This window comes from Salmo salar, chromosome ssa09 (assembly GCF_905237065.1).
Source record: "Salmo salar chromosome ssa09, Ssal_v3.1, whole genome shotgun sequence".
Lineage (NCBI taxonomy): Eukaryota > Metazoa > Chordata > Actinopteri > Salmoniformes > Salmonidae > Salmo > Salmo salar.
Genome location: NC_059450.1, coordinates 8,512,204 through 8,540,104, shown reverse-complemented (window position 1 = coordinate 8,540,104; position 27,901 = coordinate 8,512,204). Strand labels below are relative to the sequence as shown.

General features: G+C 42.7%; 1 protein-coding gene across 2 annotated transcripts in view; it reads right to left on the bottom strand.

Moving 5' to 3' along the window:
• The window catches only part of luzp1 (leucine zipper protein 1), a 91,883-nt gene that overhangs the window by 16,182 nt on the left and 47,800 nt on the right, over positions 1 to 27,901 (bottom strand). For both annotated transcript variants that reach the window (XM_045723363.1, XM_014210121.2), the window contains exon 3: positions 3,676 to 6,944. In XM_045723363.1, coding sequence (XP_045579319.1) covers positions 3,676 to 6,702 — 3,027 coding nt within the window. In that variant the 5' untranslated portion in view covers positions 6,703 to 6,944. The remainder of the gene's footprint in view (positions 1 to 3,675; positions 6,945 to 27,901) is intronic.

The window sequence follows — 27,901 nt, the reverse complement described above, 5'->3', positions numbered from 1 at the left end:
TGGAGGTGGGTCAGTCATGGTGTGGGGTGGCATTTCTTTGGGGGGCCGCACAGCCCTCCATGTGCTCGCCAGAGGTAGCCTGACTGCCATTAGGTACCGAGATGAGATCCTCAGACCCCTTGTGAGACCATATGCTGGTGTGGTTGGCCCTGGGTTCCTCCTAATGCAAGACAATGTTAGACCTCATGTGGCTGGAGTGTGTCAGCAGTTCCTGCATGAGGAAGGCATTGATGCTATGGACTGGCCCGCCTGTTCCCCAGACCTGAATCCAATTGAGCACATCTGGGACATCATGTCTCGCTCCATCCACCAACGCCACATTGCACCACAGACTGTCCAGGAGTTGGCGGATGCTTTAGTCCAGGTCTTGGAGGAGATCCCTCAGGAGACCATCCGCCACCTCATCAGGAACATGCCCAGGCGTTGTAAGGAGGTCATACAGGCACGTGGAGGCCACACACACTACTGAGCCTCAGTATTTAATAAGATTATTTCATTCATTCAGATCTAGGATGTGTTATTTTAGTGTTCCCTTTATTTTTTTTAGCAGTATATATATATATATATCACACTCACACACACACACACACACACACTCTACGTGCTGATCCTAACTTTTACTTGGTCTTTTTACCTGTCTAAAGTTTTAGAACACCTACTCATTCAAGGGTTTTTCTTTATTTAAAAAAAATGTCTACGTTGTAGAATAATAGTGAAGACATCAAAACTATGAAATAACACATATGGAATCATATAGTAACCAAAAAAAGTGTTTAACAAATCAAAATATATTTTATATTTGAGATTCTTCAAATAGCCACCCTTTGCCTTGATGACAGCTTTGTACATGCTTGGGATTCTCAGAAATCAGCTGCACCTGGTATGCTTTTCCAACAGTCTTGAAGGAGTTCCCACATATGCTGAGCACCTGTTGGCTGCTTTTCCGTCACTCTGCGGTCCAACTCATCCCAAACCACCTCAATTGGGTTGAGATCGGGGGATCGTGGAGGCCAGGTCATCTGATGCATCACTCAATCACTCTCCTTCTTGGTAAAATAGCCCTTACACTAAGCCCAAACCAGATGGGATGGCGTATCGCTGCAGAATGCTGTGGTAGCAATGCTGGTTAAGTGTGCATTGCATTCTAAATAAAATCAGACAGTGTCACCAGCAAAGCACCCCCACACCATAACACCTCCTCCCTATTTTACGGTGGGAAATACACATGCGGAGATCATCCGTTCACCTACTCTGCACCTCACAAAGACATGGCGGGTGGAACCAAAAATCACACATTTGGACACCATACCAAAGGACAAAGTTTCACCGGTCTAATGTCCTTTGCTCGTGTTTCTTGGCCCAAGCAAGTCTCTTCTTCTTATTGGTGTCCTTTAGTTGTGGTTTCTTTGCAGCAATTCAATCATGAAGGCGTGATCCACACAGTCTCCTCTGAACAGTTGATGTTGAGATGTGTCTGTTACTTGAACTCTGAAGCATTTATTTGGGCTGCAATTTCTGAGGCTGGTAACTCTAATGACCTTATCCTCTGCAGCAGAGGTAACTCTGGGTCTTCCATTCCTGTGGTGGTCCTCATGAGAGCCAATTTCATCATAGCGCTTGATGGTTTTTGCGACTGCACTCAAGTTATTTCGTATTGACTGACCTTCATGTCTTAAAGTAATGATGGGGTGTCGTTTCTCTTTGCTTATTTGAGCTGTGATTGTCATAATATGGACTTGGTCTTTTACCAAATAGAGCCACCTTCTGTATACCACCCCTACCTTGTCACAACACAACTGATTGGCTCAAATGTATTAAGGAAAGAAATTCCACAAATTAACTTTAAGAAGGCACACCTCTTAATTGAAATGTATTCCAGGTGACTACCTCATGGAGCTGGTTGAGAGAATGGCAAGAGTGAGCAAAGCTGTTATCAAGGGAAAGGGTGGCTATTTGAAGAAGCTCAAATGTAAAATATATTTTGATTTGTTTAACACCTTTTTGGTTACTACATGATTCCATATGTGTTATTTCATAGTTTTGATGTCTTCATTATTATTCTACAATGTAGAAAAGAGTAAAAAGTAAAAGATAAACCCTTGAATGAGTAGGTGTTCTAAAACTTTTGACCGATAGTGTATATATATTATTCGATTAGGGAAATCATTTCAAATGCCCATCCATCCCTATTATGAGGTTATTTTCTGCTTATGGATCCTTATTTGATGGCAAACCCACCAGTGCTGTGCATGGCCAAAGAGCTCTATTTTCATGTTATCTAACCATAGCACTGGGTCCAATCCAAGTGCCACTGCCATTTCACAAACTCCAGGCGTTAACATTTGTTGTATTATATGAAAATGGCAGGATAGTCGAAAACAGCCGCCGATTTTAATTGGCTCACCTCTCAGTTCATCACCATCAGGCTCAACCCCTTAGAACTTCCCCCTACATTGTGGACTTCAAAGCACAAGCAAGCAAAGCAGCGAAAGTGACTTAAAAAAGGAAGTGAGTTTGGAAAATCTGAAAGTACGCATCTTAGAAATAGTTTTCACAAATAAACTTTATATGCCTGAACTCCGAATCAATTTGGCTTCGCAAAAATAATATGGTTAGGGTGATTGGCGATTTTTGCAATCTAATACAACTGTCACAGGCTCGCTCCTACAGAGTTTCCACAGCTTTCCACAGATTCCAGAGGCACGAAGTAAAAAAATGAAGAACAAAACGCTTTTTGGTCTTAATTTAAGGTTAGGCATAAGGTTTGGTTAGGTTTAAATTCAGATTTTAAGAAGAGATATTGTAGAAATACACACGGTTTATGACTTTGTGGATGTGTTAACTAGTGACCACCCTCTCCCGCCTTGATTTAGAGCCACGCCTGATTTGTTTGATTCACTCAGAATTTGAATTGATTAGCATGTCACTCAGTAAATCCCCACCCCTAATTTCCAAATAGTCCCAAACTGTTACTAGGCTCTATGCACCTGCAATTCAATCCCGGGGACGAGGTTAAGATCCCTCCCAACGTGTTCTCCAATCTCATAAAACATTTTAGAAAAAAGCTCAGTGCCTTTACCTCGCAATGTGAAGTATTGAAAGGTATTGAAAACAGGGGTGCCACATTTTTTGGGGAAAAAATGCATTACTTGTAAAACAAAACCTTTTTCTGAGCAATTGAATTATTTCACTATTCGAATATAATTTAGAAAACATTTTGAGCATATAAATATAGCTCAGTATTTGTAATATTTACTTTATACTGAGCACCACTTCAAGGACATTTTTATCATATTAATAGAGCCAAATACAGTATCCCTGTACATTTCCTTGCCAAGAATCAATGACCAGATATGCAACAGGCTTAAGAACTATTGTAAGCAGATGGTATAAGAACAGTAGCTTCTGTTGATTTTGAAGGAAGTCTTTTTTCCATTCTTCAAAAGACAAAATATCCTGAGTATGTATTATTTGCCAAATGCTGGCAACAATCTGCTGTTCACCTTTTAGTCTGAAATTAAACAAATGGTGTTTTGTTTGAGTCAGATTAGTGAAGTGACAGAAATCTAAAAACACTGAGCAGAATTATTTCCTCATGTTTGATACTAAATTGTGGGGCCTCCACAAGGTCTGCTAATACTTTTCAAAGACAGTTTGTACAGAAGTTAAACTCACCATGGGTTGTGTCTGCCGGGGCGTGAGCTCCTGAGAACTGACAGGCTCGTGGGGGATACTCCTCTGCATAACTCCCTCAGAGGGTGACAGAGAGCTCTTGCTCCGGCACACCGGCTCTGCAATGTCCCTGGTGGTCACCACACTGTTCTTAATCCTGCGCATGTACAGCTCTGCTGGCGACGGCTTGGCTGCCCGTGATGTAGAGGCCCCTGTGGCATTAACCTTCTCCTCCTTGTCCAGGACAGTTGTGGCGCGGTACGCCCTCCACGTGGTGGCCGACTCTACCTCATCCTCAGAGCCCACCCCGTCCAGCCTGGCTCCCTGGCCAGGCTCGTCCACGGATGCCGCCCCCCTGTTCCTCCAGGTGCTCCGCACAGTCAGGTTTCTCATCTCGGGGAGACCGTCGTCCTGGGAGGTGTGGTGGCCGTGGTGTTGGCTCCTCCAGCTGGTGACGGTGGTAGTGCTGCTACTGCTGCTCTCAAAACCTGACTCAGTGTCGTTGTTGAAGTCTGAGATGGTCTCCGGTGACTGGAGGCTGAAGCTGCTTCGGGAGCGTAGGTGCGTCTCCGCACGGGCCATCCCTAAAACCCCTGGTTGATCTGTTTCGTCCGGGCCATCCATGGATGGCCGGAGGGTGATCTTACTCTTGGGAATGGAGATCTCATAGGGGATGGAGATGCTCCCCCTGTGCTCACTGGGCCCGATGACAATGTTGCTAGTGGACGTGTGGCGTTCCTTGACTGGTGGCTCGCTGGATACACTGCTGCTGCGGCTGCTGGTCCTGGAAGAGCTGGGATCGTTGGGGTAGATAGTGATGCTGCTGGTCATCTTGTTGGTGGTCAGGACGGGTTTTGTGGAGATTTTGGGCTTGCCATTGGAGGTCAAGAACTCTGCCCCGACTCCGGATATCATAACTTCCTTCCTATCAATCTCCACAATGGCCGGCTTGATGACTGCCTTTGACCTCAGGGCCTCTCGTGGGCTGCAGACCCTGCGGACCTCTATCCCTGCTGGGGTGTGAGTGGGCTCCAGAGATCCTCCTTCTGCCATCAACAGCCTGTTCTGCTCCTCGTCAATTGAGCTCCTGGTGGAGGAACCCTCTGACTGGGAGTCTTGTAGGCGAGAGTATCTAGAGTACTTCGGAGGGTTGGAGGTTCTGCTACTCAGTGCTGCCACCTCGGACACAGGCTCTGAAGGCCTGGACCCAGTGGATTCAGTCTCAGAGGCTGAAGAGTGACCCTCAGAGCCATGATCACTGACCAGCGGGGACACATGGGACTTGTAGGCAGTGTACGACCCATTGGCCTGTGAGAGGTCTGACACTGGAGGAGCCTCTTGAACCAGGTCCACAGACACCAGATCAGACGCAGAAGCATCCTTTTCAGGAGGGGAGACTGTGTTGCTCTTGCTTGAGCTTTCAGGCACCACAACAGAATTGTTTGACTCACTGTCACAACCAACATTCAATCTAGAAAACTTATCCACTTGGCTCTTTTTGCTTTCACTCTCACTTGGTTTCTGAGATGTCTTCCATGGCTTCTGGTCATTAGCTGCTGGAGGGTAGCGATTAAGAACCGAAACCTTCTTGCTGTCACTCAAAGACGTGCTAACAGGAGTATGGGCTCCTCCCCTTGTTGTTTTGTCCTCCACCCTTCTCCCTATTTCTTTCACTACATTGTCAGAGGCAGTTAAGGCTCCAGTCTTTGGTGTCCTCCTGCTCTTGTGTAAAGGACTGAGTGCCCTCCTGACAGACTTCGGAGAACTTTCCTCAGAGTTGCTCAGCTCTTTGCTCCTCAGCTTGGTCTCCCTCTTGTGCTGCGGGGACAGCTCTCGTCTCTTGTACTTGGGGGCGGCTGGCTCTGCAGCTGCAGCACTCCTGTACTTAGGCTTGTCCTGCCTGAACCCACCCCGGACATTGATCTCTTCATTCTCTGCCTTGCCATTCTCAAGGACCTTTGCTGGACTGCTAAGCCCTCCATTGCCATGACTGCTGCCACTGCACAGCTGCATTCTAAGCTGCTCCACCTGATCGTTGAGGGCTCGGCTGCGGGACCTCTCCTGTTGGAACTTCTCCTGCAGCTCTCCGTTCTTTGACTCTGTGTTCTTGAGATCCTCCTCCACCAGTTCCAGTTGCTTCAGCCGGTTCTTCAGCCTCTCAACTTCCTGGGTGAGTTCCTTGACTTTGTTGTCTTCCTGGCCATCAAGGCTGTTCTTCTCGTTTTCTGACTTATTCCTTAGCCCAACGTCGCCACCCAGTTTCAGGTAGTCCACGCTCTTCTTGCGCCCCAGCTTGCTAGTCAGGCCAGATGAGAGGTCATCTTCAATGCGGAGGTCCCTCAAGTCTGTGCGGCCGGGATCTGCTCGGCCGATCCTGTTCTGACAATCCAGCTTTTCTGTCAGTTTTAGTATAAGCTTCTCATCCTCCCTTTGCTTCTCCAGGAGCCTATTCCTCTCACTCACAAAAGTCTGAGTGAGACCCTTGAGCTGCTCCAGCTCCCCTGCCAGGAACTTCTCAGCCCGGTCCAGCCTTACCTCTGATGCATCCACTTCCATCACACGGGCCTTGAGGGACTCAAGCTCAGAGGAGAGCTTCCAGGTCAGGTTCTTCTCTTCGTTGAGATTGAGGCACAGCTGGCTACAGTCTGACTTGCTCTTGCCGAAGGCCTCTTCCAACTTCTCCAGCTCAGCCATCCTCCTCTGCAGGCGCTCAATCTCAGACTTTAGGTCCTTGGTCAAGCTCTCTTCCTCCTCCAGTTTCTCCCTCACTGTGCGGCAGAGATCCTCCGCCTTGCACACCTCCTCATCTTTGCCTTCAATCCTCAGCAGCCGCTTGCGCAGCGCCTCTACATCGCCCAGCATGGAGGAGTTGCTGCCCTCTGCCTGGATGATCTTGTCCTGCAGATCCAGCAGCTCATCTTCAGACTTCTGGAGCTTGTTGGTGGCCTCCTCAAGCTCATCCAGCCGTCGTCCCAGGCTTTGCAGCTTGTGCCGCAGGTGGCGACTCGTTATGTCTTTGTTTTCAGACATCACAGATATTATTGCTGTTGTCTTCTATATGGAAAGGGGAAATTATTTTACTGCTTTTTGGGAGGTCCACATTTGTGTGGCAGTCCTTCTTCTCTGGTTAAAATGATGAGTCACAAGTCCGTAATGTTGAGTTGTGTCGAGTCCCTTTCTCCTCTCCACACAATGTCTTCTCCCTTTTTCTTTGGTTGGTTCTTATTCCTTCAACTCCCCTCAGCTTAATGGTCAACATGGGTGTCTATCACCTGAAAGAAAAAAATAACAGAGTTACAACAAAATTAGAAATGATTACTGATTGACCTCAATGTCAAAGTGATTCTGAGGATCAGCAAACCTTTCAGTAACTTGAGAACACATATGAACCGAGAAGATGGTGAAAGAGTGTAGTCCAGAGGAGAGTGAGAGATGGTTTGACTGTACTTGATTGCAATGTAGCAGACCTGCACACTCCGCATATGATTTTACAGTTCCGCCTGATTACTGCAACACAAACCATGAGAAGAGCTGGGCCGGCCCAAACACACCCAGTAATGCAAAGGGCTGGGGCAAATGGGTGGGAAAAAGAGGACCAGCGTAATTCAGCACGTACACACATACACAAGTGCTCATACATAGTAAATGCACACAGTAACCTAGACAGATGATTAAGAAGATCACTACAACCAAAATGACATGCTATGACTGCAATTCTACGAAGATACATTTTACCTTGCCTAGTCGTATGGCCACTGGAGACTGGAGGGTAGCATTCAAAAGAACGCTACTCCCCCCTTCTTGCTTCCTGCAGCCTCTGCCAATGTCCCAGCATTGATTTCTCTGCCGTTTTGCTGACAGCAGTATATCAAAACGACAAGCTTCCACTCACATGGCTGTCACCATGGCAACATGCATAGGGCATTGCTACACACCACTCATGATCAGGACAATGGAGAGATACACTGAGTGTACAAAACATTAGGAACATGCTCTTCCATGACAGATTGACCAGGTAAAAACTGTGATCCCTTATTGATGACACCTGTTAAATCCACTTCAATAAGTGTAGATGAAGGGGAGGAGGGGATTTGTAAGCCTTGAGACATGAGTTGTGTACGTGTGCCATTCAGAGAGTGAATGGGCAAGACAACATATTTAAGTGCCTTTGAACAGGGTACGGTTGTAGGTGCCAGGCACTCTGGTTTGAGTGTGTTAAAAGCATTGCAGCTACTGGGTTTTTCATGCTCAACAGTTTTGCGTGTGTATCAATAATGGTCCACCACCCAAAGGACATTCAGCCAACTAGACAACAGTGGGAAGCATTGGAGTCAACATGGGCCAGCATAATTAGAACGCTTTCGTCACCTTGTAGAGTCCCTGCCCTGACGAATTGAACTGTTCTGAGGGCAAAAGGGGGTGCAACTCAATATTAGGAAGGTGTTCCTAATGTTTTATGCACTCAGTGTATACAGTGCCTTTCAGAAAGTATTCAGACCTAGGGTTGTGCCGGTCATGAAATTTGGTCAGCCAGTGATAATAATAACTTCCGGTCTCACAGTAATTTACCATGAATTAACAAACACATTTAGCATCTCCTGGCTATCACACACAGCCTGATGCCGACCTTTGGAACATTACATTTTAAAAAGTCGAATAAATCCATGTAATATAGCCTACACCAGTGTTCGTCAACTAGGTTTGGCCTCTGGCCCAACAATTTTCTGAGCTAATAGTCAGCGGGCCAGAACATAATTAGTATATAATATTACCACAATTAATTGTCCTACACTTCAAATTGAACAACATTTAACACATCTGATTAGTACATAATACATTCAGTGACAATAACATAATCATTTCGATCTGATAAAGCTCATAAAAATCACCATGTCTCTATTCAATTATTATTTTTGTCTATTTCCAAGTGCGTTGATTGGTGGGGAAAAACAGGTCTACGTAGACACCTGTAGGCTACACTACTTTTTCTAACGTCAACATTCTTTCAGAACAATTAGCTGGATAGCAAGAGAATATGTCGCTCTCAAAAAGTATCAAAAGAAAGGTGGAAAATGAAAATGGAAGTTTCAGGGAAGAACGTACAGAGAGATACGCATTCATCTTACCATATTTTTCCAATGCCAAGCAATTGTGTCTTATTTGCAATGATAATGTTGCTGTTAGCAAATTATTAAATCTCAGACGTCATTCTGAGTCTAAGCATGGAATTTCAAAGTGGCCTTCCCGTCTCAGAGAGAGGCCCAACAAAGGAACATTGAAGCCTTAACTGCTACACACACACACACCTTTTTTGGCTGAATATTCTGTCACTTAAACAGGTTAAATATGTAGTTGCAAGGAAGAGGGAAAACTGTTGTGGACATGGTGGAAAAACTCGAGGCCTTACTAGGAAGCTTGAGTCATTCGATCAGACTTGTCATCTGGAAGGCTACTGCATCTGGCCTGACTTCAGAACACTGAAGAAACGACAGGCAGAGGGTCCAGGCCGCAGCATTGTCACGGAGGTGGAAGATTTTCATCAACCAGCTGACAACTTCTCCACCAGATTTGAAGACTACATCATGCCAAAAGATAGTGTTTGTACGTGATCCTCTCAGTCCGCCCAGGAGGAGAATTCTCCTCCCTTGCGAAGAAAACCATACCCTCGCTGGATGAGGCCGCAATTCAAACTGAAATGACTTGATTCCAGACATCGAGCCAAATCAGGGATGCGCTCAGGAGTGCCGAGTGCTTGTGTGCGTTTTGGGTGGCATGCTTAGAGGAATACAGCATAATAAAGAAACGTGCATTTTATGTGCTAACAATGTTTGGATCGACTTACACCTGCGAGTCCTCATTTTCCTCTATGAACACAATATAGACTCACGACAGGAACCGGCTTTCACATAAGTCAATCGAGGTCAAAATCACATCCATCTTACCCGACATCCACAAGATCGTGTCCGAGGGGAAATGCAACTTTTCCCATTGAGTAAGTAACTTAGCAGCCTATATGACTATTTAGTAAATACTAACATTATTGTGAAAGGTTATCCAGGAATATTTAGATCTCAAGCTGACAGTATTTTCGTTTTATTATGTATGCTACAGTTTTGGCCAGTTACAAATTTTAAGTAGGCCTAATAAAAATGTAAAAAGCCCACTTCTATTAGACCATATCTTTTTGTGAAAGATTCTGTTAAGCCTCAAAGTCTAAGCCTACCTCAGCCAGTTAAGTTATTTTATATAGGCATAAGCCCTCTTGTTGTTTGTAAAGTCAAATTACAATGAAGATTGTTGAAATGAATTGCTCGACTGGTGTAGTTTTTCTCCATATGTTGCTGTGCAACACTTACATAACAAGTTAGCTATATTTTCAGCACCAGGCGCTGTTCACCTATTGATTGCGCTGCGGTTGCAGCTTTACGTTTCAGCAGCACCACAAAATGTTCCGCTGCCTGCTTTATTAGTTTACTCCTGCATTCTCTCTCCTCATGAAGTAAGTTAAAATGTAACTTTTGCATTGTTTGGGTAGGGTGACTTCCTTCTTGGGACAATGCATTTGGGCCGAAAAAAAATATATTCATAATTAATTTGGGGGGCTTTCGGGGGCCAAATAATATTTCTGGCCTACACCATCACAATAAATCCATTAGTTATTTTAGACCGGTCTAAGGAAACATGATATGAAGAAAATGTAACCTATCTCAGAAGAACAGAATAGCATACTCAGTTGTCCTTATGTTAGGCCCGGATCTGGCTATGCCATATGGCTGTGGGCTACACTAGTTCATTTAGCAGACAATACTGGCTTAGAATTCCGTGGCATTATTTTATAGTATGAAGAACATAATTGAACATAGCTCAATAAAATATAAAGGATATTTTCTCCAAATGATTTGAGTGAGTGCGCACATGCGGCTATTCTATGTTGAGCGGTTAACAAAGAAACAAGTACTCCTATACGCTTAATTTAGTTACAGTGCATTCAGAAATTATTCAGACCCCTTGACTTATTCCACAATGTTACAGCCTTATTCTAAAATTGATTAAATCGTTTTTTTCATCATCAATCTACACACAATACCCCATAATGACAAAGCAAAAACAGGTTAAGAATTTTTTGAAAATGTCTTTTAAAAAACACAGATATATCACATTTACATAAGCATTCAGACCCTTTATTCAGTAATTAGTTGAAGCACCTTTGGCAGCGATTACAGTCTCGGGTCTTCTTGGGTATGACGCTACAAGCTTGGCACGCCTGTATTTGGGGAGTTTCTCCCATTCTTATCTGCAGATCCTCTCAAGCTCTGTCAGGTTGGATGGGGAGCGTCACTGCACAGCTATTTTCAGGTGTCCCCAGAGATGTTCGATCGGGTTCAAGTCCGGGCTCTGGCTGGGCCACTCAAGGACATTCAGAGACTTATCTGGAAGCCTCTACTGCGTTGTCTTGGCTGTGTGCTAGGTTTGTTGTCCTGTTGGAAGGTGAACATTTGTCCTAGTCTGAGGTTCCAAGTGTTCTGGAACAGGTTTTCATCAAGGATCTCTTTGTACTTTGCTCTGTTCATCTTTCCCTCGATACTGACTAGTCTCCCAGTCCCTGCCGCTGAAAAACATCCCCACAGCATGATGCTGCCACCACCAAGCTTCACTATAGGGATGGTGCCAGGTTTCCTCCAGACATGACAGTTGGCATTCAGGCCAAATAGTTAAATCATGGTTTCATCAGACCAGAGAATGTTTCTCATGGTCAGAGTCCTTTAGGTGCCTTTTGGCAAACTCCAAGCAGGCTGTCAAGTGCCTTTTACTGAAGAGTGGCTTCCGTCTGGCCACTCTACCATAAAGGCCTGATTGGTGGAGTGCTGCAGAGATGGTTGTCCCTCTGGAGCTCTGTCAGAGTGACCATTGGGTTCTTGGTCACCTCCCTGGCCACCTTCCTGACATGCACTATCAACTGTGGGACCTTATATAGACAGGTGTTTGCCTTTCCAAATCATGTTCAATCAATTGAATTTACCACAAATGGACTCCAATCAAGTTGTACAAACATCAAGGATGATCAATGGAAACAGGATGCACCTGAGCGCAATTTTGAGTCTCATAACAGGTATCCGTTTATTTTTTTTTAATTTGACATTTTGGTGTTTATAAACGGCTGTTTATGGGGTATTGTGTGTAGATTGATGAGGGTAAAAAAATATTCAATCAATTATAGATTAAGGCTGTAATGTAACAAAATGTGGAAAAAGAGAAGGGGTCTGAATACTTTCCAAATGCACTGCATGTAACTTTAGTTGTGATACAAAGGTTGAGCTATACGTTTTGCTTTTTAATACATTCTAAGGCTGCATGATGTGACTAATGATGATTTTTTTAAAGTTTTATGAAAATGCATGAGCTCTGCTTTGTTTTTGTTGTGCAGGCTGTACACAATTCATCAGTCTCTCATTCACAATTTGACATGCACTTAATAATGCCTCAAATTTCCTGGGTGCATTCCCCTTGGGTGGCCGTAATGCACCCAAAAAAAAAAAATCCATGCCTTTTTACAGCCAGTGCTCGTTGTACCCTTGGTCTGAATATAATAATTAGAATTCCCTTCTCCCGGTTGCGTGTCAAAGCACCTCTCACTCACACGGCTCTCAATCACATGATCGGGTCTTTCTCACAGGCTACAAGTGAAGACAGACACATCGGGAATGCAACTGCGCACGTCCTTATCCAATTCCGAGGCATGTATTGAAGATTTTGGGAGAACTGTCCACATTTACTTTGTCAGCCAAGAACATGAGTAGGGCTAACGAACAGCAAAAGCACTAGCCTGTCTATCTACTATCCCCCATAGAACAAACATTGAGCTATTCTATTCTGAACAATAAATAAATATTCCAAAACATAGTCTGGGACAGTTGTGGGAGGCAATAGACCACAAATTAATACAACCACTAGCATAAAAAAAAAAACAGTTTTAAGCAATGAGCCTGACGCAACAGATCAGAATGTTTATTGTAAAGTTGCATTTTGGTGAGAATTATCTTCCGCAAACTGGAAACTCACACGCTGCGCATGTATGCCACTTTGGCTCTACACCCGTTGTAAAGCGGATTAATGTGCTTAATTAAGAATTCATTTGGCCACTTTAGTTGTGATACAAACCTTATCAAAATGCATAGGCCTATGGGCTAGGCTACATGAGGTGTGGAACTATGATTTGAAAATGTTGCAAAAAAAAGCAGTGCCCGTTTCTTTCCTTAAGCTGGGCATCATTCACAAGTGATATAGCTAATATTGTCACCCATCAGACCACTCCTGATTTAATCTTGTCTTTACGCTAAATAATGAATGTGTGTCATTTGTTTTGATTTAGAATGGACCATTAGCATGCACCTTTCTCAAAACAGGGGCAGGGGAAAAAAATAGAAGTCATCTATGCCCTTAAATAGCGAATGGAGGACGCTTTTCCCCGTGGTTTATTTTCATGCCAGTTATACTCCTGTTTTAAAGAGAAGCAATGTGCTTAATATTAGGAAAGTTGAGAAATAAATAGTAGGCCTAGCCTATAGAAAGCTGATGGGATCCTATTTTTAAAGAGGCCCTCAAAACTATTTTCTCACGTAATTGCATAGCCTATAGAAAAGGTGCGCAACATGAACTCATGGGCTCTCATGAAGTGTTTGATTAGATTTTTGATTACTTTTGCATTGATGTCAGAATGGTTAGAGGGACAATAGAGTGAGGAGTACCAGGCAGTTAGCAAGTTTGGTAGGTTACTAATGACCATCAGCCGCATCATAGCTTGGTGAAGCCTAATTACCGTGACTAAACGATCAAGTGGAATTTGACTGTTGTCATGACTAGTGACTGCACACCCCTTGACCGTTTCCACATTTTGTTGTGTTAGACAGAATTTTCAATTGAGATTTTGTGTCACTGGCCTAAAGCTGAAATATCTGAAGTCAATAAGTATTCAACCAATTTGTTATGGCAAGCTTAAATAAGTTCCGGAGTAAAAATGTGCATATTAAGTCACATAAGTTGCATGGACTCTGTGTGCAATAATAGTGTTTAACAGGGCCTAAAATGTACTTTTTGCCCCACCAGCCAATCCATTTTTTCACCAGCCAAAATATTTGTACGCCATAATTACATTTTTTTTTTAAATGATGACCATGCTTTGTAATGTTTCTAAAACAAGAAATGTATTTGTAAGAATTAAATGTGGTAGATTACTCAATTTCATTTCAGACCCGAGTCTTAACCAAAATATCAGAGACAGAACTTTCAGCTGCCCTTTAAGGGTGGGAGGTTACCGTGGTAATGGAGCCACTTCAGCCATGTCACTGTCTGTGAGATTTGGGATGTGACTAGTAGTAGACAGCGTCTATTCGTTATCAGTTGATGCAGCAGATTAAAACTAACATTGAAAAACAACAGAGCCCCTGGCTATCCGTAAATGAAGAAAATGGTGCAGTCTGGTTTGCTTAATATTATTTATATTTTTACTTTGATAGTTAAGTATATTTTAGCAATTATATTTACTTCTGATACTGGGTGACTCACTTTTACTTCAGTCATTTTCTATTAAGGTATCTTTACTTTTACTCAACTATGACAATTGGATACTTTTCCCACCACTGCTTTTGACTCACAAATGCGAATGTAATGCTTGCACTGTAGAGCCCTGCAAATAGACCACCTGCCAATGTGGCTGGTGAAGTAGACATTTTTACCCACCAATGGCTAAATCTACCCGGATTTTGCAGGTGTTCATTTTATCCCCTGGTGTTTAACATAATTTTGAATGACTACCTCATCTCTGTACCCCACACATACAATTATCTAAGTTCCCTCAGTTGAGTAGTGAATTTCAAACACAAAGACCAGGGAGGTTTTCCAATGCCTCGCAAAGATGGGCACCTATTGGTAGATTGGTTTATTTTTTATTTTTACCAGACATTGAATATCACTTTGAGCATGATGGCAAATGTTGCAAAGCAATACACCTTTTGTCCTGAATACAAAGTGTTATGTTTGGGGCAAATCCAATATATTACTGAGTACCACACCCCATATTTTCAAGCAAACTGGTGGCTGCATCATGTTATGGGTATGCTTGGACTGGTGAGTTTTTCCAGTATAAAAAAAGAAATAGAGCTAAGCACAGGCAAAATCCTAGAGGAAAACCTCGTTCAGTCCGCTTTCCATCAGACACTGGGAGATGAATTCACCTTTCAGCAGGACAATAGCCTAAAACACAAGACCAAATCTACACTGGAGTTGCTTACCAAGAAGACAGTTAATGTTCCTGAGTGGCCGAGTGACAGTTCTGACTTAAATCTACTTGAACATCTATGGCAAGACCGGAAAATGGTTGTCTAGCAATGATCAACAACGAATTTGAACGAGCTTGCAGAATTTTGTAAAAAATAAATTGGCAAATGTTGCATAATCCAGGTGTTGAAAGCTCTTAGAGACTTACCCAGTAAGACTCACCGCAGTAATGACTGCCAAAGGTGATTCTAACATGTACTGACTAAATACTTATGTAATCAAGAGCAAGTTTTATTTTTCATATACAGTACCAGTCAAAAGTTTGGACACCTACTCATTCCAGGGATTTTCTTTATTTTTGTATTATTTTCTACATTGCAGAATAATAGTGACGACATCAAAACTATGAAATAACACATGTAGTAAGCAAAAAAATGTAAGATTCTTCAAAGTAGCCACCCATTGCCTTGATGACAGCTTTGCACACTCTTGGCATGCTGTCAACCAGCTTCATGAGGTAGTCACCTGGAATGCATTTCAATTAACAGGTGTGCCTTGATAAAAGTTAATTTGTAGAATTTCTTTCCTTCTTATTGCATTTGAGCCACTTAGTGGTGTTGTGACAAGGTAGGGTATACAGAAGACAGCCATATTTGGTAAAAGACCAAGTCCAAGAAGATTTCAAATAAGCAAAGAGAAATGACAGTCCATTACTTTAAAGCCATGAAGGTCAGTCAATCTGGAAAATTTCAAGAACTTACAAAGTTTCTTCAAGTGCAGTTGCAAAAACCATCAAGGGCTACAGAGAAATTGGCTCTCATGAGGACCGCCAAAGGAAAGGAAGACCCAGAGTTAACTCTACTGCAGAGGACAAGTTCATTAGAGTTATCAACCTCAGAAAACAGGCAATTAACTGCACCTCAGATTGAAGCCCAAATAAATGCTTCAGAGTTCAAGTAACAGACAACTCAACATCAACTGTTCAGAGGAGACTGCGTGAATCAGGCCTTCAAGGTTGATTCCAACCGCCGTGTCTTTGTGCGATGCAGAGTAGGTGAACAGATGATCTCCGCATGTGTGGATCCCACTGTGAAGCATGGAGGAGGTGGTGTAATGGTGCTATGCTGGTGACACTGTCTGTGATTTATTTAGAATTCAAGGCACTCTTAACCAGCATGGCTACCACAGCATTCTGCAATGACACGCCATCCCATCTGGTTTGCGCTTAGTGGTACATAATTTGTTTTGCATCATGACAATGACCCAACACACTCCCAGGCTGTGTAAGTGCTATTTGACCAAGTAGGAGAGTGATGGAGTGCTGCATCAGATGACCTGGCCTCCACAATCACCCGACCTCAACCCAATTGAGATGGTTTGGGATGAGTTGAACTGCAGAGTGAAGGCAAAGCAGCCAATAAGTGCTTAGCATATGTGGGAACTCCTTCAAGACTGTTGGAAAAGTATTCCAGGTGACTACCTCATGAAGCTGGTTGAGAGGATGCCAAGAGTGTGCAACACTTTTCTGGTTACAACATGATTCCATGTGTTATTTCATTGTTTTGATGTCTTCACTATTATTCTACAATGTAGAAAATAGTTTTAAAAAATTAAGAAAAACCCTTGAATGAGTAGGTGTGTCCAAACCTTTGACTGATACTGTGTGTGTATTTTTTATTATTATTTTAACAAATGTTTAAATTCTTCTACTATCACAGTATTTTTTGTAGACCGTTGATAGAAAATAATTAAATCCATTTTAATCCCACTTTGTAACAACAAAATGTGGAAAAAGTCAAGGGGTGTGAATACTTCCTGAAGGCACTGTACAAGCTTTACTACTGCACGTCATGAATGCCGGGTGGGAAAAGGCAGTTCATATTTCAGTCAGACCAGGAATATCAGCAGGCTTTTGTATTGCATGTTAAAACTCAACCTCAACCTATTACCACAACCCTGTTTTTATGAAATAATCCACGTGACACCTATACAAAGCTACTAAACAGGTATCTGGCCTCTCTGATGATGAGAACATGGGACATTAACACAGAGTCTCAGCCTGTCAGCACGTTTCCTATGAAATCGTTGGTGCTTTCCTCTCATGCATGATTCAGGTCCTGGTCTACAACAATCTCCACCCTCCCCCCAACCTTGCCTTCTTTCCCCCCTCCTCCACATTCAATAATCATCCCTTCAGAAAAGCACAGCAGTTTCTAGCAGTGAGAAAGCCAGGAGAAGGAAAGGGGCTGAACTTGGCAGTACAGAAAAATTAATACTAAAGGGATTGATTTTCTGAATCACCAACGTCAAATGACCAACAAACTAGGCATCAAAGTATAATACTCCTAAATCTTGTGTCTGTGTGTATGAGTAACACACTTAAGCCTACTTGAATCCTTCCATCTGTCTTTTGAATGTTGGTCTATTGTATTCCAATGGGTAAAACTGTTAAACTGTTATTAGGGCCTGTTTCAACAGAGCCCATTTCTTTTTTGAATCTCATTTCATTTTGTGTATTGCCCCAACCACTCTGCCCACAATTCATTAAAATGCCTTGTTCAACATGAATCAAGTGAATTTCCAGGGAGCGTAAATATGGCAGTGATTATTTCATAAAACATCACATTTTAAAATCAAAGCGTTTCGCTAAAGCAGTTGAATTATTCTCCTCTTTCATGAGGTCTGGTGGTTTTGTAATCTTTTAGGGATTGTTGGGAGTCTATTATTTTCAATTGAAAATAATGCAGAATGTATTTGCCGTGGTTCCCAGAACTGCCTGTCCAGTCGTAGGCCAAAACACCTTTCAAAATACTGTTTCGTGTAACATCACTCAGATGTTGCCTGTTAAGTCTGGTATTCACGTATGCCATTCCCTCTTGAGTGTGTCTCATAAAGTCAAGTCTCTTGGGTCAGAACAGCTGAAAGTGCTCTGATCTCGGGCCAGGCCTGGTCCAAATGGCCCCAGTGGGCTGGACTCCCGTCTTGGCAGTCGCCCCCATATCGCTGTGCCAGGTCGCTCCCAGCCTCCCCACTCTCAGACACGCACGCCAACCGCGCCAGCTAAACGCTTTTAAGAACCAGCAGTGCGTGCAAAGCGACTCTGGCAAGGCAGCATCTGCCAAGGCAATCAACATACCTGCGCTTATCGGAGCTATGGCCTCATTAGCTGCATTCATGCCAGCCTAACGGAGGGGCAAAGGAATGAGAGTCTGGCTCACAACGTGAAGCGACAAGACTGCACACTTGGGTGCCCACGAGGAACGAGAGGAGCTACACCCTTTCATTTTTTGGCTTCTCTAGACGCCCAACCTGCCACACCGTGCCGAACGCCAAACATTTTGAATGATTAGGCGATGTGGTCACAAGATTTGTTTTCATTATTATCGAACAATGGCAAAGGTGTGGAGTTGATTGGGCAAGAACAGGTTTGGAAGCAGTCGGGGGTGGGACGAAGGGGGTGCTACTGAGGCAATTACAACGGCGACTAAATAGAACACGCTGTTTCATTCCTGAGAGAACATTGCTTTGTTCGTTAATTATGAAAAACTTGAAGGGGGAAGCTACAAATGCCCCTGTTTTCCTGAGCACATTCCTCACAACTAGGTCTGTTCATAACCAGCCATAACACCGCAGTTAGAAAAACAAGAGACTGAGGGATGGACAGAAGGAGAATACTTGCCATTGCCTCGGAGCTATTGATCGACAGACGTTGGTTTAACCGAGATCCCATCATCTGAAGTCATTCTTACTTCTTAAAAACATGTCCAGACCTTGTGTTGCCTCTGTACTGTACTCAACAACAAGGGAAATATTTAAAATAGAACGCCTGAACTTTCAGGCTCCCTCATTTCCTGCAACCCCCTTTTTTTACTCTAATTAATGTAATTGAGATAAGGGGGAAGGAGGCACTGAGCAACTGCCAAAAGGAAGAGAAAAAGAGCATTCTGGGTCAAATGAAATACAAGCCTTGAAATGCCCTGGTTGAAAGGGTCCAGGTCAGAGGGATAGAGGGTTATATGAGGTGGGACTCAGTAAGGATCGGTACCTACAGAGTGGCAGAGGACAAGATTCACTGCAAACTTGACAAGGAAGAGGCAGCCGAGAGGTGAAGACAAGCCGGAGAGGACAAAAGCGAGGGAACAGGACAAAAAGATAAAAAAAGAAGTGGAAAATAGAAAACACACCCAAAAAATTATGGAGGTGCAAGAGAGCGTCACAAAGACAAGGAAAAGGACAGAGAGAAAGTGAGGAGTAGAAAGAGAGAAAAGAGTGAGAGAGGGCCCAGATCGTGTACTGGTGCCAACAACACCAAAGCGTTTTGGAAGTGAAAGCGCTCCCAGCCACTGGAGAAGCGAAGTGAGCCGCTGTTCTGTGCTGCACCAAGGTTACAATCATGCACCATATCATTAGGGCCTTAGCCACTCTCTTCCTGCCTGCAGCTCCCAGTACATTCTGTTCCCTCCATGAAAGAGGGAGGGAGAGAAAGAAAAAATTTAGAGAACTTTCCCTTGCACTTGACTTTACTTTGGAAGTCTAGCCTCGGATTCATATTCCTCAAACATTTGTTATTAACCGACGGCTCGGTGCCCGTAGCCAATGACAATGGCCTCAACCTCAACTTCACATGGTCGGTCTGCCTGTGTGTGTGTCTGTTTGTGGTGTGATAGTAGCTAAGACACTGAGGCCTGGAAGTATGGGACTCTTGGCCGTCCTCAGCTGCGCTGCTGGATACTGGCAGGCCAGTGAAAGCAACAAGATGGTTGAAACCTGATGCTTGTGCTGCATTTTTTTCCTTTTTCCAAGAAAGAGAAAACCATCCCATAATGTTCGGTTTTTTCGTTTCTTGTGCTGTCACAAGACAGCTAAAAATAAAAAAAAGCTAATGAAAGTAAAAAAGTAATGAAAGTAAGTTTGATGTTTCAATGGAATCGTGGTTCAGGACTAACTGTTCATGAAAGACAACTGAAATGGGACAAAAAAAAACATTTTATCTTTTCTCCTCGAGAAATGAGTGAAATGACTATATTACAGTACGAGTAATGAAATGTCCTCCTTCATAGATAAATAGAGTTGTTTATGCTCAAGTACATCTGTTTTGACCACAGTGACATGGCGACTAAGATGATGCCGCTTTTCTGGGATGACATCAATAACAACTTTTACGAGTTGTCTAATGTTGCTGTGTTGTCTGTGCCCTTTCACAAAACAATATACAAACAAAGTAACTACTTTCACATTTTCATAACAGTTCCGTCCGTGCTACAAACCAATGCTGAATAAAATATAAAAATCGACAATAGCAAACACGCATATTAAACTAATGCCTTCAAGGCTTATTCAATAGTACATCATTATTTCCCCCCCAATCTCTTTCCAAATCTCCCATTCAGTGTGTGCGGCATTCTTGAAACGCAACCATTCAATGTAGTCTGGATTTGGAGTCGTTCTAAGTTGTCTGAATACATTGGGGTTTTCTAAGAAGAACAAGCTGGCCTCTTTACTTCAGGTTTTGCTATTCAGGGAGTGTTTTGTTTTGAGTCACAAAGCCGAAACGGCTGTCCTTCCAAAGAAAAGAGGGAAAGGGAGATTATTGGATAAATATTTGCATGGTACCAGAAGGAGAGAAAGAGGCCAGTCTAATCAGAGTAGTTATGCCCAGCACGTGCGCTATAATCTGCCTGGGTGTGGATGACTGTCTCCATGGACCCAGGTGGCCTGTTTTCAACCATCTAGCTCTCTGTGTGTGCGCGCGCGCGTGTCCGAACGTCTGCATTGGTCTCAAAAGTGTTTGTGCACATGCACTGAAGTGTGTGTAAACAGTATGTGTGAGTCTGCATGTTTGAGTCAGTGTGTGGGTCTGTGAAGAAGAATTTGTCAAATCAAAAGAGAGGTGAGAGCGGGTGACAGAGACACATACTGAGACAGAAAAGAAGAGATAGGACAACAATGTTCTGCAGTGGTCTTGTGTTGTTTGACTTACAGTGGGGCAAAAAAGTATTTAGTCAGCCACCAATTGTGCAAGTTCTCCCACTTAAAAAGATGAGAGAGGCCTGTAATTTCCATCATAGGTACACGTCAACTATGACAGACAAAATGAGGGGGAAAAAAAAAAATCAAGAAAATCACATTGTAGGATTTTTTATGAATTTATTTGCAAATTATGGAGGAAAATAAGTATTTGGTCACCTACAAACAAGCAAGATTTCTGGCTCTCACAGACCTGTAACTTCTTCTTTAAACCTGTTGGGGCTAGGGGGCAGCATTTGCACGTCTGGATAAAAAAAATGTACCCGATTTAATCTGGTTACTAATCCTACCCAGTAACTAGAATATGCATATACTTATTATATATGGATAGAAAACACTCTAAAGTTTCCAAAACTGTTTGAATGGTGTCTGTGAGTATAACAGAACTCATTTGGCAGGCAAAACCCTGAGACATTTTCTGACAGGAAGTGGATACCTGATGTGTTGTATTGACTTTAAACCTATCCCATTGAAAAACACAGGGGCTTAGGAATATTTTGGCACTTCCTATTGCTTCCACTAGATGTCACCAGCCTTTACAAAGTGTTTTGAGTCTTCTGGAGGGAGATCTGACCGAACAAGAGCCATGGAACGATGATGTCCCATTAGACACCTGGCGCGCGAGTTCATGTTGGGTACCCTCGTTCCAATACGTTATAAAAGAGTATGCATTCGTCCACCTTGAATATTATTCATGTTCTGGTTAAAAAAGGCCCTAATGATTTATGCTATACAACGTGTTTGACATGTTTGAACGAACGGAAATATATTTTTTCCCCTCGTTCATGACGAGAAGTCCGGCTGGCTTAGATCATGTGCTAACAAGACGGAGATTTTTGGACATAAATGATGAGCTTTTTTGAACAAAACTACATTCGTTATGGACCTGTGATACCTGGAAGTGACATCTGTTGAAGAGAATCAAAGGTAATGGATTATTTACATAGTATTTTCGATTTTAGATCTCCCCAACATGACGTCTAGTCTGTATCGCAACGCGTATTTTTCTGGGCGCAGTGCTCAGATTATTGCAAAGTGTGATTTCCCAGTAAGGTTATTTTTAAATCTGGCAAGTTGATTGCGTTCAAGAGATGTAAATCTATAATTCTTTAAATGACAATATAATATTTTACCAATGTTTTCTAATTTTAATTATTTAATTTGTGGTACTGACTTGACTGCCGGTTATTGGAGGGAAACGATTTCCTCAACATCAATGCCATAGTAAAACGCTGTTTTTGGATATAAATATGAACTTGATAGAACTAAAAATGCATGCATTGTCTAACATAATGTCCTAGGAGTGTCATCTGATGGAGATTGTAAAAGGTTAGTGCATCATTTTAGCTGGTTTTATGGTTTTGGTGACCCTGTCTTTGAATTGACAAAACATTACACACAACTCTTGTAAATGTACTGTCCTAACATACTCTAAATTTATGCTTTCGCCGTAAAACCTTTTTGAAATCGTAAAACGTGGTTAGATTAAGGAGATGTTTATCTTTCAAAGGGTGTAAAATAGTTGTATGTTTGAAAAATTTGAATTTTGACATTTATTTGGATTCAAATTTGCCGCTCTTGAAATGCACCTGCTGTTGATGGAGTGCACCACGGGTGGGACGCTTGCGTCCCACCTAGCCCATAGAGGTTAAGCCAGTACATGTCCAGGCCCGTCTGAAGTTTGCTAGAGAGCATTTGGATGATCCAGAAGAGGATTGGGAGAATGTCATATGGTCAGATGAAACCAAAATATAACTTTTTGGTAAAAACTCAACTTGTCGTGTTTGGAGGACAAAGGATGCCGAGTTGCATCCAAAGAACACCATACCTACTGTGAAGCATGGGGGTGGAAACATCATGCTTTGGGGCTATTTTTCTGCAAAGGGACCAGGACGACTGATCCATGTAAAGGAAAGAATGAATGGGGCCATGTATCGTGAGATTTTGAGTGAAAACCTCCTTCCATCAGCAAGGGCATTGAAGATGAAACTTGGCTGGGTCTTTCAGCATGACAATGATCCCAAACACACCGCCCGGGCAATGAAGGAGTGGCTTCGTAAGAAGCATTTCAAGGTCCTGGAGTGGCCTAGCCAGTCTCCAGATCTCAACCCCATAGAAAATCTTTGGAGGGAGTTGAAAGTCCATGTTGCCCAGCGACAGCCCCAAAACATCACTGCTCTAGAGGAGATCTGCATGGAGGAATGGGCCAAAATACCAGCAACAGTGTGTGAAAACCTTGTGAAGACTTACAGAAAACGTTTGACCTGTGTCATTGCCAACAAAGGGTATATAACAAAGTATTGAGATAAACTTTTGTTATTCACCAAATACTTATTTTCCACCATAATTTGCAAATAAATTCATAAAAAAATCCTACAATGTGATTTTCAGGATTTTATTTCTGATTATGCCTGTCATAGTTGATGTGTACCTATGATAAAAATTACAGGCCTCTCTCATCTTTTTAAGTGGAAGAACTTGCACAATTGGTGGCTGACTAAATACTTTTTTGCCCCACTGTAGCTCCTTCAAAGTTCTACTCACTAGACACAAAAACAGTCTGGATGAACTCCTTACAAGGTTATAATGATCAAACTATTTGCCATCATTCCCTTCCCATCTCCTCTTCAATACCACCCCAGTAACCCACAGATTTTTTCTGGGTCCCCAATCAACCTGGGTATACAGCCTCCCTGCTGTGGGTGGTAAGGCCCTGGCACAGATACAACCAGGCCCTGCTTCCATCCGCCAACAGCATATCACTCACAGAGATATGGGCAGGGAGGATAGAGAGTAAAGGTGCCCACATGCTTCCCATCCGAAACAGTTCGTGCACATAGAGTATTACGCCATTTTGTGATGTTTTTGGTTTGTTTCGGCTGTCCGTGCACACAATTTTTTTTTCCTGAAGCAAGGCAAAGTTCAGTAGCTGAAGTCTACTCCCCTTTGTCTGTTTTTGGTCAACTGTAAGGATTCTTCAAATGAAATGTTTGAATGACAGAGACAAATTGTTTTCATGCAAATTTTTTCAATTGAGAAATACTGCATCAAACATCTTAGATACAATGTGCCGGAAAGTATTCAGACCCCTTGACTTTTTCCACATTTTGTTATGCTACAGCCTTAATCTAAAATGGATTAAATAAATCCTCCTCGGCAAAAACGTCAAAATGTATTAAAGATTTGAGTCATCAGATTAATTCTGACTATTTTGTGGAAGTATATACTTGCTACGGCGCCTCAAGGGGGACAAACAGTACTATTGCAGCTTTTTTCTCGTTTTTCCAAGCGAAGGTGTTTTAAGGGAGTATGCGAGGCACAGATGTTCACATCACCTAACCGAGTTCTGTTAGGAGCAAAACTAAACTAGTATGCAGAAGCCTTAAAAGCATGAGGTAAGAGAGAAAGTACGAAAGAAGGCAAAAGAGTAAGATTTTGTCCAAAAACTTTTTCCTGACAAACTATTGACGATAACGAGAAACACTGAAAGAAAACAAACTATTACAAATGATTTATCATTTTAGTTGACAAAAATGCAACCAGACGAGAATTCCATGTAAGACAAATGGACAGTCAATTTCACATGAAGTTCCTTTTCATCAATGCTGTCCAATCATAAGCATGCATGGCTTCACAGAATATTTAATGCAATCCTGTCATTGGCAGATAACATCTTACAGTTGTGTGGGCTGCTCCCACACACACTTCAAATCACTCGTGTCTCTTTTGAACTGATGCACAGCCAGCACACTTGTATCTTACCTCAATAATAACAAAATGTATTTGATAATCTTTGTTTTCATATTTCTAATGCTATTTGCTGAATATTATGAGTACAGTAATACTTAAGGATTTGTTGGAATGCTCAGATTATCCCCCTTTCAAGGAAATCAATGGTTATTTACCCCCTTCCAAAGCTTATGATGGGGGAGAAAAATCTGCTGTAAATTCTTTAACCGCTAGCCAAGGCTATATACTCTACATGGTTAATTAGGACTTACATTGGTTACAATCTGCCACAACATTAACGATGCCAGCTAAGGTATACACGGGGATAGTAGGTCTAGTTGGACAAGGCTATCTTTGTACACGATGGAAGTTAGAGGTAAATATTAATCATTTAATCCCCCCAAAAATGCTATGAATATGTGACTAAATTAGGGATGTGACAAATATAAATTTTTCTTAACATTCAAACTAAATTCATAAAATTCCACTTGAATTCACAATGCAGAATATGGAGCTCCTATTGTGTATGACCGCTAGGGGGCAATGAAGTTCTATCTACTCCAGTCATAGGCTGAATCTCAAACTGAACACTTGGCTGCTTAGCCCTTTATTGAGTGGCTACTTGCTGTTGATAGATTTAGCTTGTTGTAGAGTGCCTGCTGCTAACATAGCTTCACTGACAAACACAGAGATGGAATTTTAGCTAGGGATGTTGGGCACGGCACTGATAAACAGTGTAGCTTGTCACTTATTTACAATAGTTTGACAACTTGCTGATGAAGTTGTAGACATGTTCCCAGCAGTCAGTCTGTACTTCAGCATGTTTCCAAAGCACAAACCACTACGTTGTAACGTTGGGTCAGCTAAAAGCACAGTGCAGCAGCAGACTCACAAAGCAGGCGGTTGCCTTTCTCTGCCATTTTTCCAACGATGATGTGCGGAGCGATTTATATCAGTGGCAAATCATTTGAAAGATGCATATTCTCCTACTAACCTTACAGCATTGCTGCGTTAGGTATTTGTTATATTTTTATTTTTCCCTTGATGATGGGGACCTGTTAGTGGTAGTTTTGTTTTTTGGTTAGGAATTTAATGTCCTAATTTCGTTTAACTTTTAAACGTGACCAACCCTCGACTGATAACTAAAACGAACTAATAACTAAAACTAATGAAGGATGAAATTAATCGAAATATGAAAACTAAAATATATTTTAAGACTAAATCTAAAAAAGCTGCCAAAATTAACACTGAAAGAGAGAGGGATGAAAACAGAGTGCAATTTACAACATGAGCCCTGTCAGCTTTCAAGTGAGAGATGATTCTGGCTCTCCAAAATGTACGACCTGATCAAGGACATGACTTTAAACAGTACCAATATGACTCAGAGCCCCTAGGAGCCTGGCTGGCAGCTGAACAGCAGCAATATTAGCGCATGTCTCCATCAAAAGAAAGCACCAAAACATTAGCCCTTTGCTAGATAGCCCTCTTGCAATAGCAGACCATAGAGGAAGAGATATGGAGATCTGGGGAAGCTCAGGACACAGACAACTTGATCAAGCGGAGAGTGGGTGGACGTGAGTACCACATGAATACCACTGACACGACTGGCCGCTCCTCCTTTTGGCACACCAGTCGCAGCAGCTTGTGTGCATCTGAGGGCGACTGTGATTCTTAAGAGCCTTCATGGCCGCAGTCTCTAATGGGATGTGTTTACTGCTACCTCACTGGGACAGTGATGCAACAATGGCTGCCGTTTCCCCTCAGGGCCTCTCAGCTCCCAATCAAAATATTTGTCCCTTTAACCACGTCTGGAATGTCGGCCTAAGCGCTCGAAAAACGAACTGTTCGGGGGAACTGGGCAGCAAAACAAACAGCGACTGGTGTGAGTGGAGCGTCGGCCCTTAAGTGTCATAAACATTGTAAACAGTTAAATAGTGAGTGGGTTAGGACATAGGTACTTATGAAATAGTGGGTTTCATTTGGGATGCAGCAAGGGTCCGTGATGGTACCCACTTAAATCTAAATACAAGATTAGACTTATTTACAGTGCTCGGAGATGACATGGCGCCAGGGTCTCTTGAGCTATTTCCCAACTCTACAACTCCGTGATACAGTCTGGGGTCGAAAGGCCAGTGAACGACACTCTGACATGGAGACGCCACATGACTCCTAGGCACTTGTCCCCAGGTCACATTGGAGTCACAGACAGACATATTGACGAAGCATCAAGACTGTGTGTGTGTGTATGTGTGTGTTATAGCTTGAGGAACGGCAAGGAGTCGTATACCACTTAATAATATCTCAGCTAATTGGTTTCTCGAGCTAACGTTACTAATGTTACCTTATCCGATGTTGAAACGTTCATTTAGCAAATTTTCACAATGCTAACAATTCTTGTTCCACCACACTTGCTCCCTCACCTCAAACTTTCCAAAAGCCAGTTGTTTTGTGGTTACAGCTCATGAAGTATGCTTCATCACCTTCTCACCTAACTCTTCGTTGTTGGGGACGCGCTAGTGTTGTAACTGGCAAACTGCCTTTCCACTCTCCGCTGTCTTTCAGAGTGCGCAATGATGCCATAATTAGCAAGTAGGTTGTCTCTTATATCTTCAGTCGCATGCTGCATTCTGTTATGTGAACGGATCTACACGAATCACGTAGTTCACCTATTTTGGATTAAAAACTGTGAATTTCCCCGAAAGGTAACTAGTTTGCATCCCTGCAGACAGACATTGATCACAAAAAGTGTGAAATGTGATGATGATTAATGTTATAGTTAATAATGATTCATAGGCCCACATTCGAGATGGGCACATTTATGTGTGTATAGCTGTTGTAACAATGGGGATGATGAACCTGAGTAAGAAAGATAGCTTTTAATTAAGGAAGTGTTGGGAATGTAGGAATGTTGATCAGAGGGAAGTCATGTTGTGAAACTAGCAGGTAGAGGAAGTGTACCAGCCATTGTGAGTCCAGCACTAAACACTCCCTCCCCTTCAGTAAGTAATGACGTCATCAGAAGCAAGCTGCCTTGGGCAGTTAAAGGAGAGAGAGAGAGAGAGAGAGAGAGAGAGAGAGAGAGAGAGAGAATAGAGCTTACGCAACAGGCAGGCTCGCTAAGTGGGAACCGACGGGCAGAGAGGGAGAGAGAGTATGGTCGTTATTGGGAGGCCTGACCCTGCATCGCTCACATAAGGCT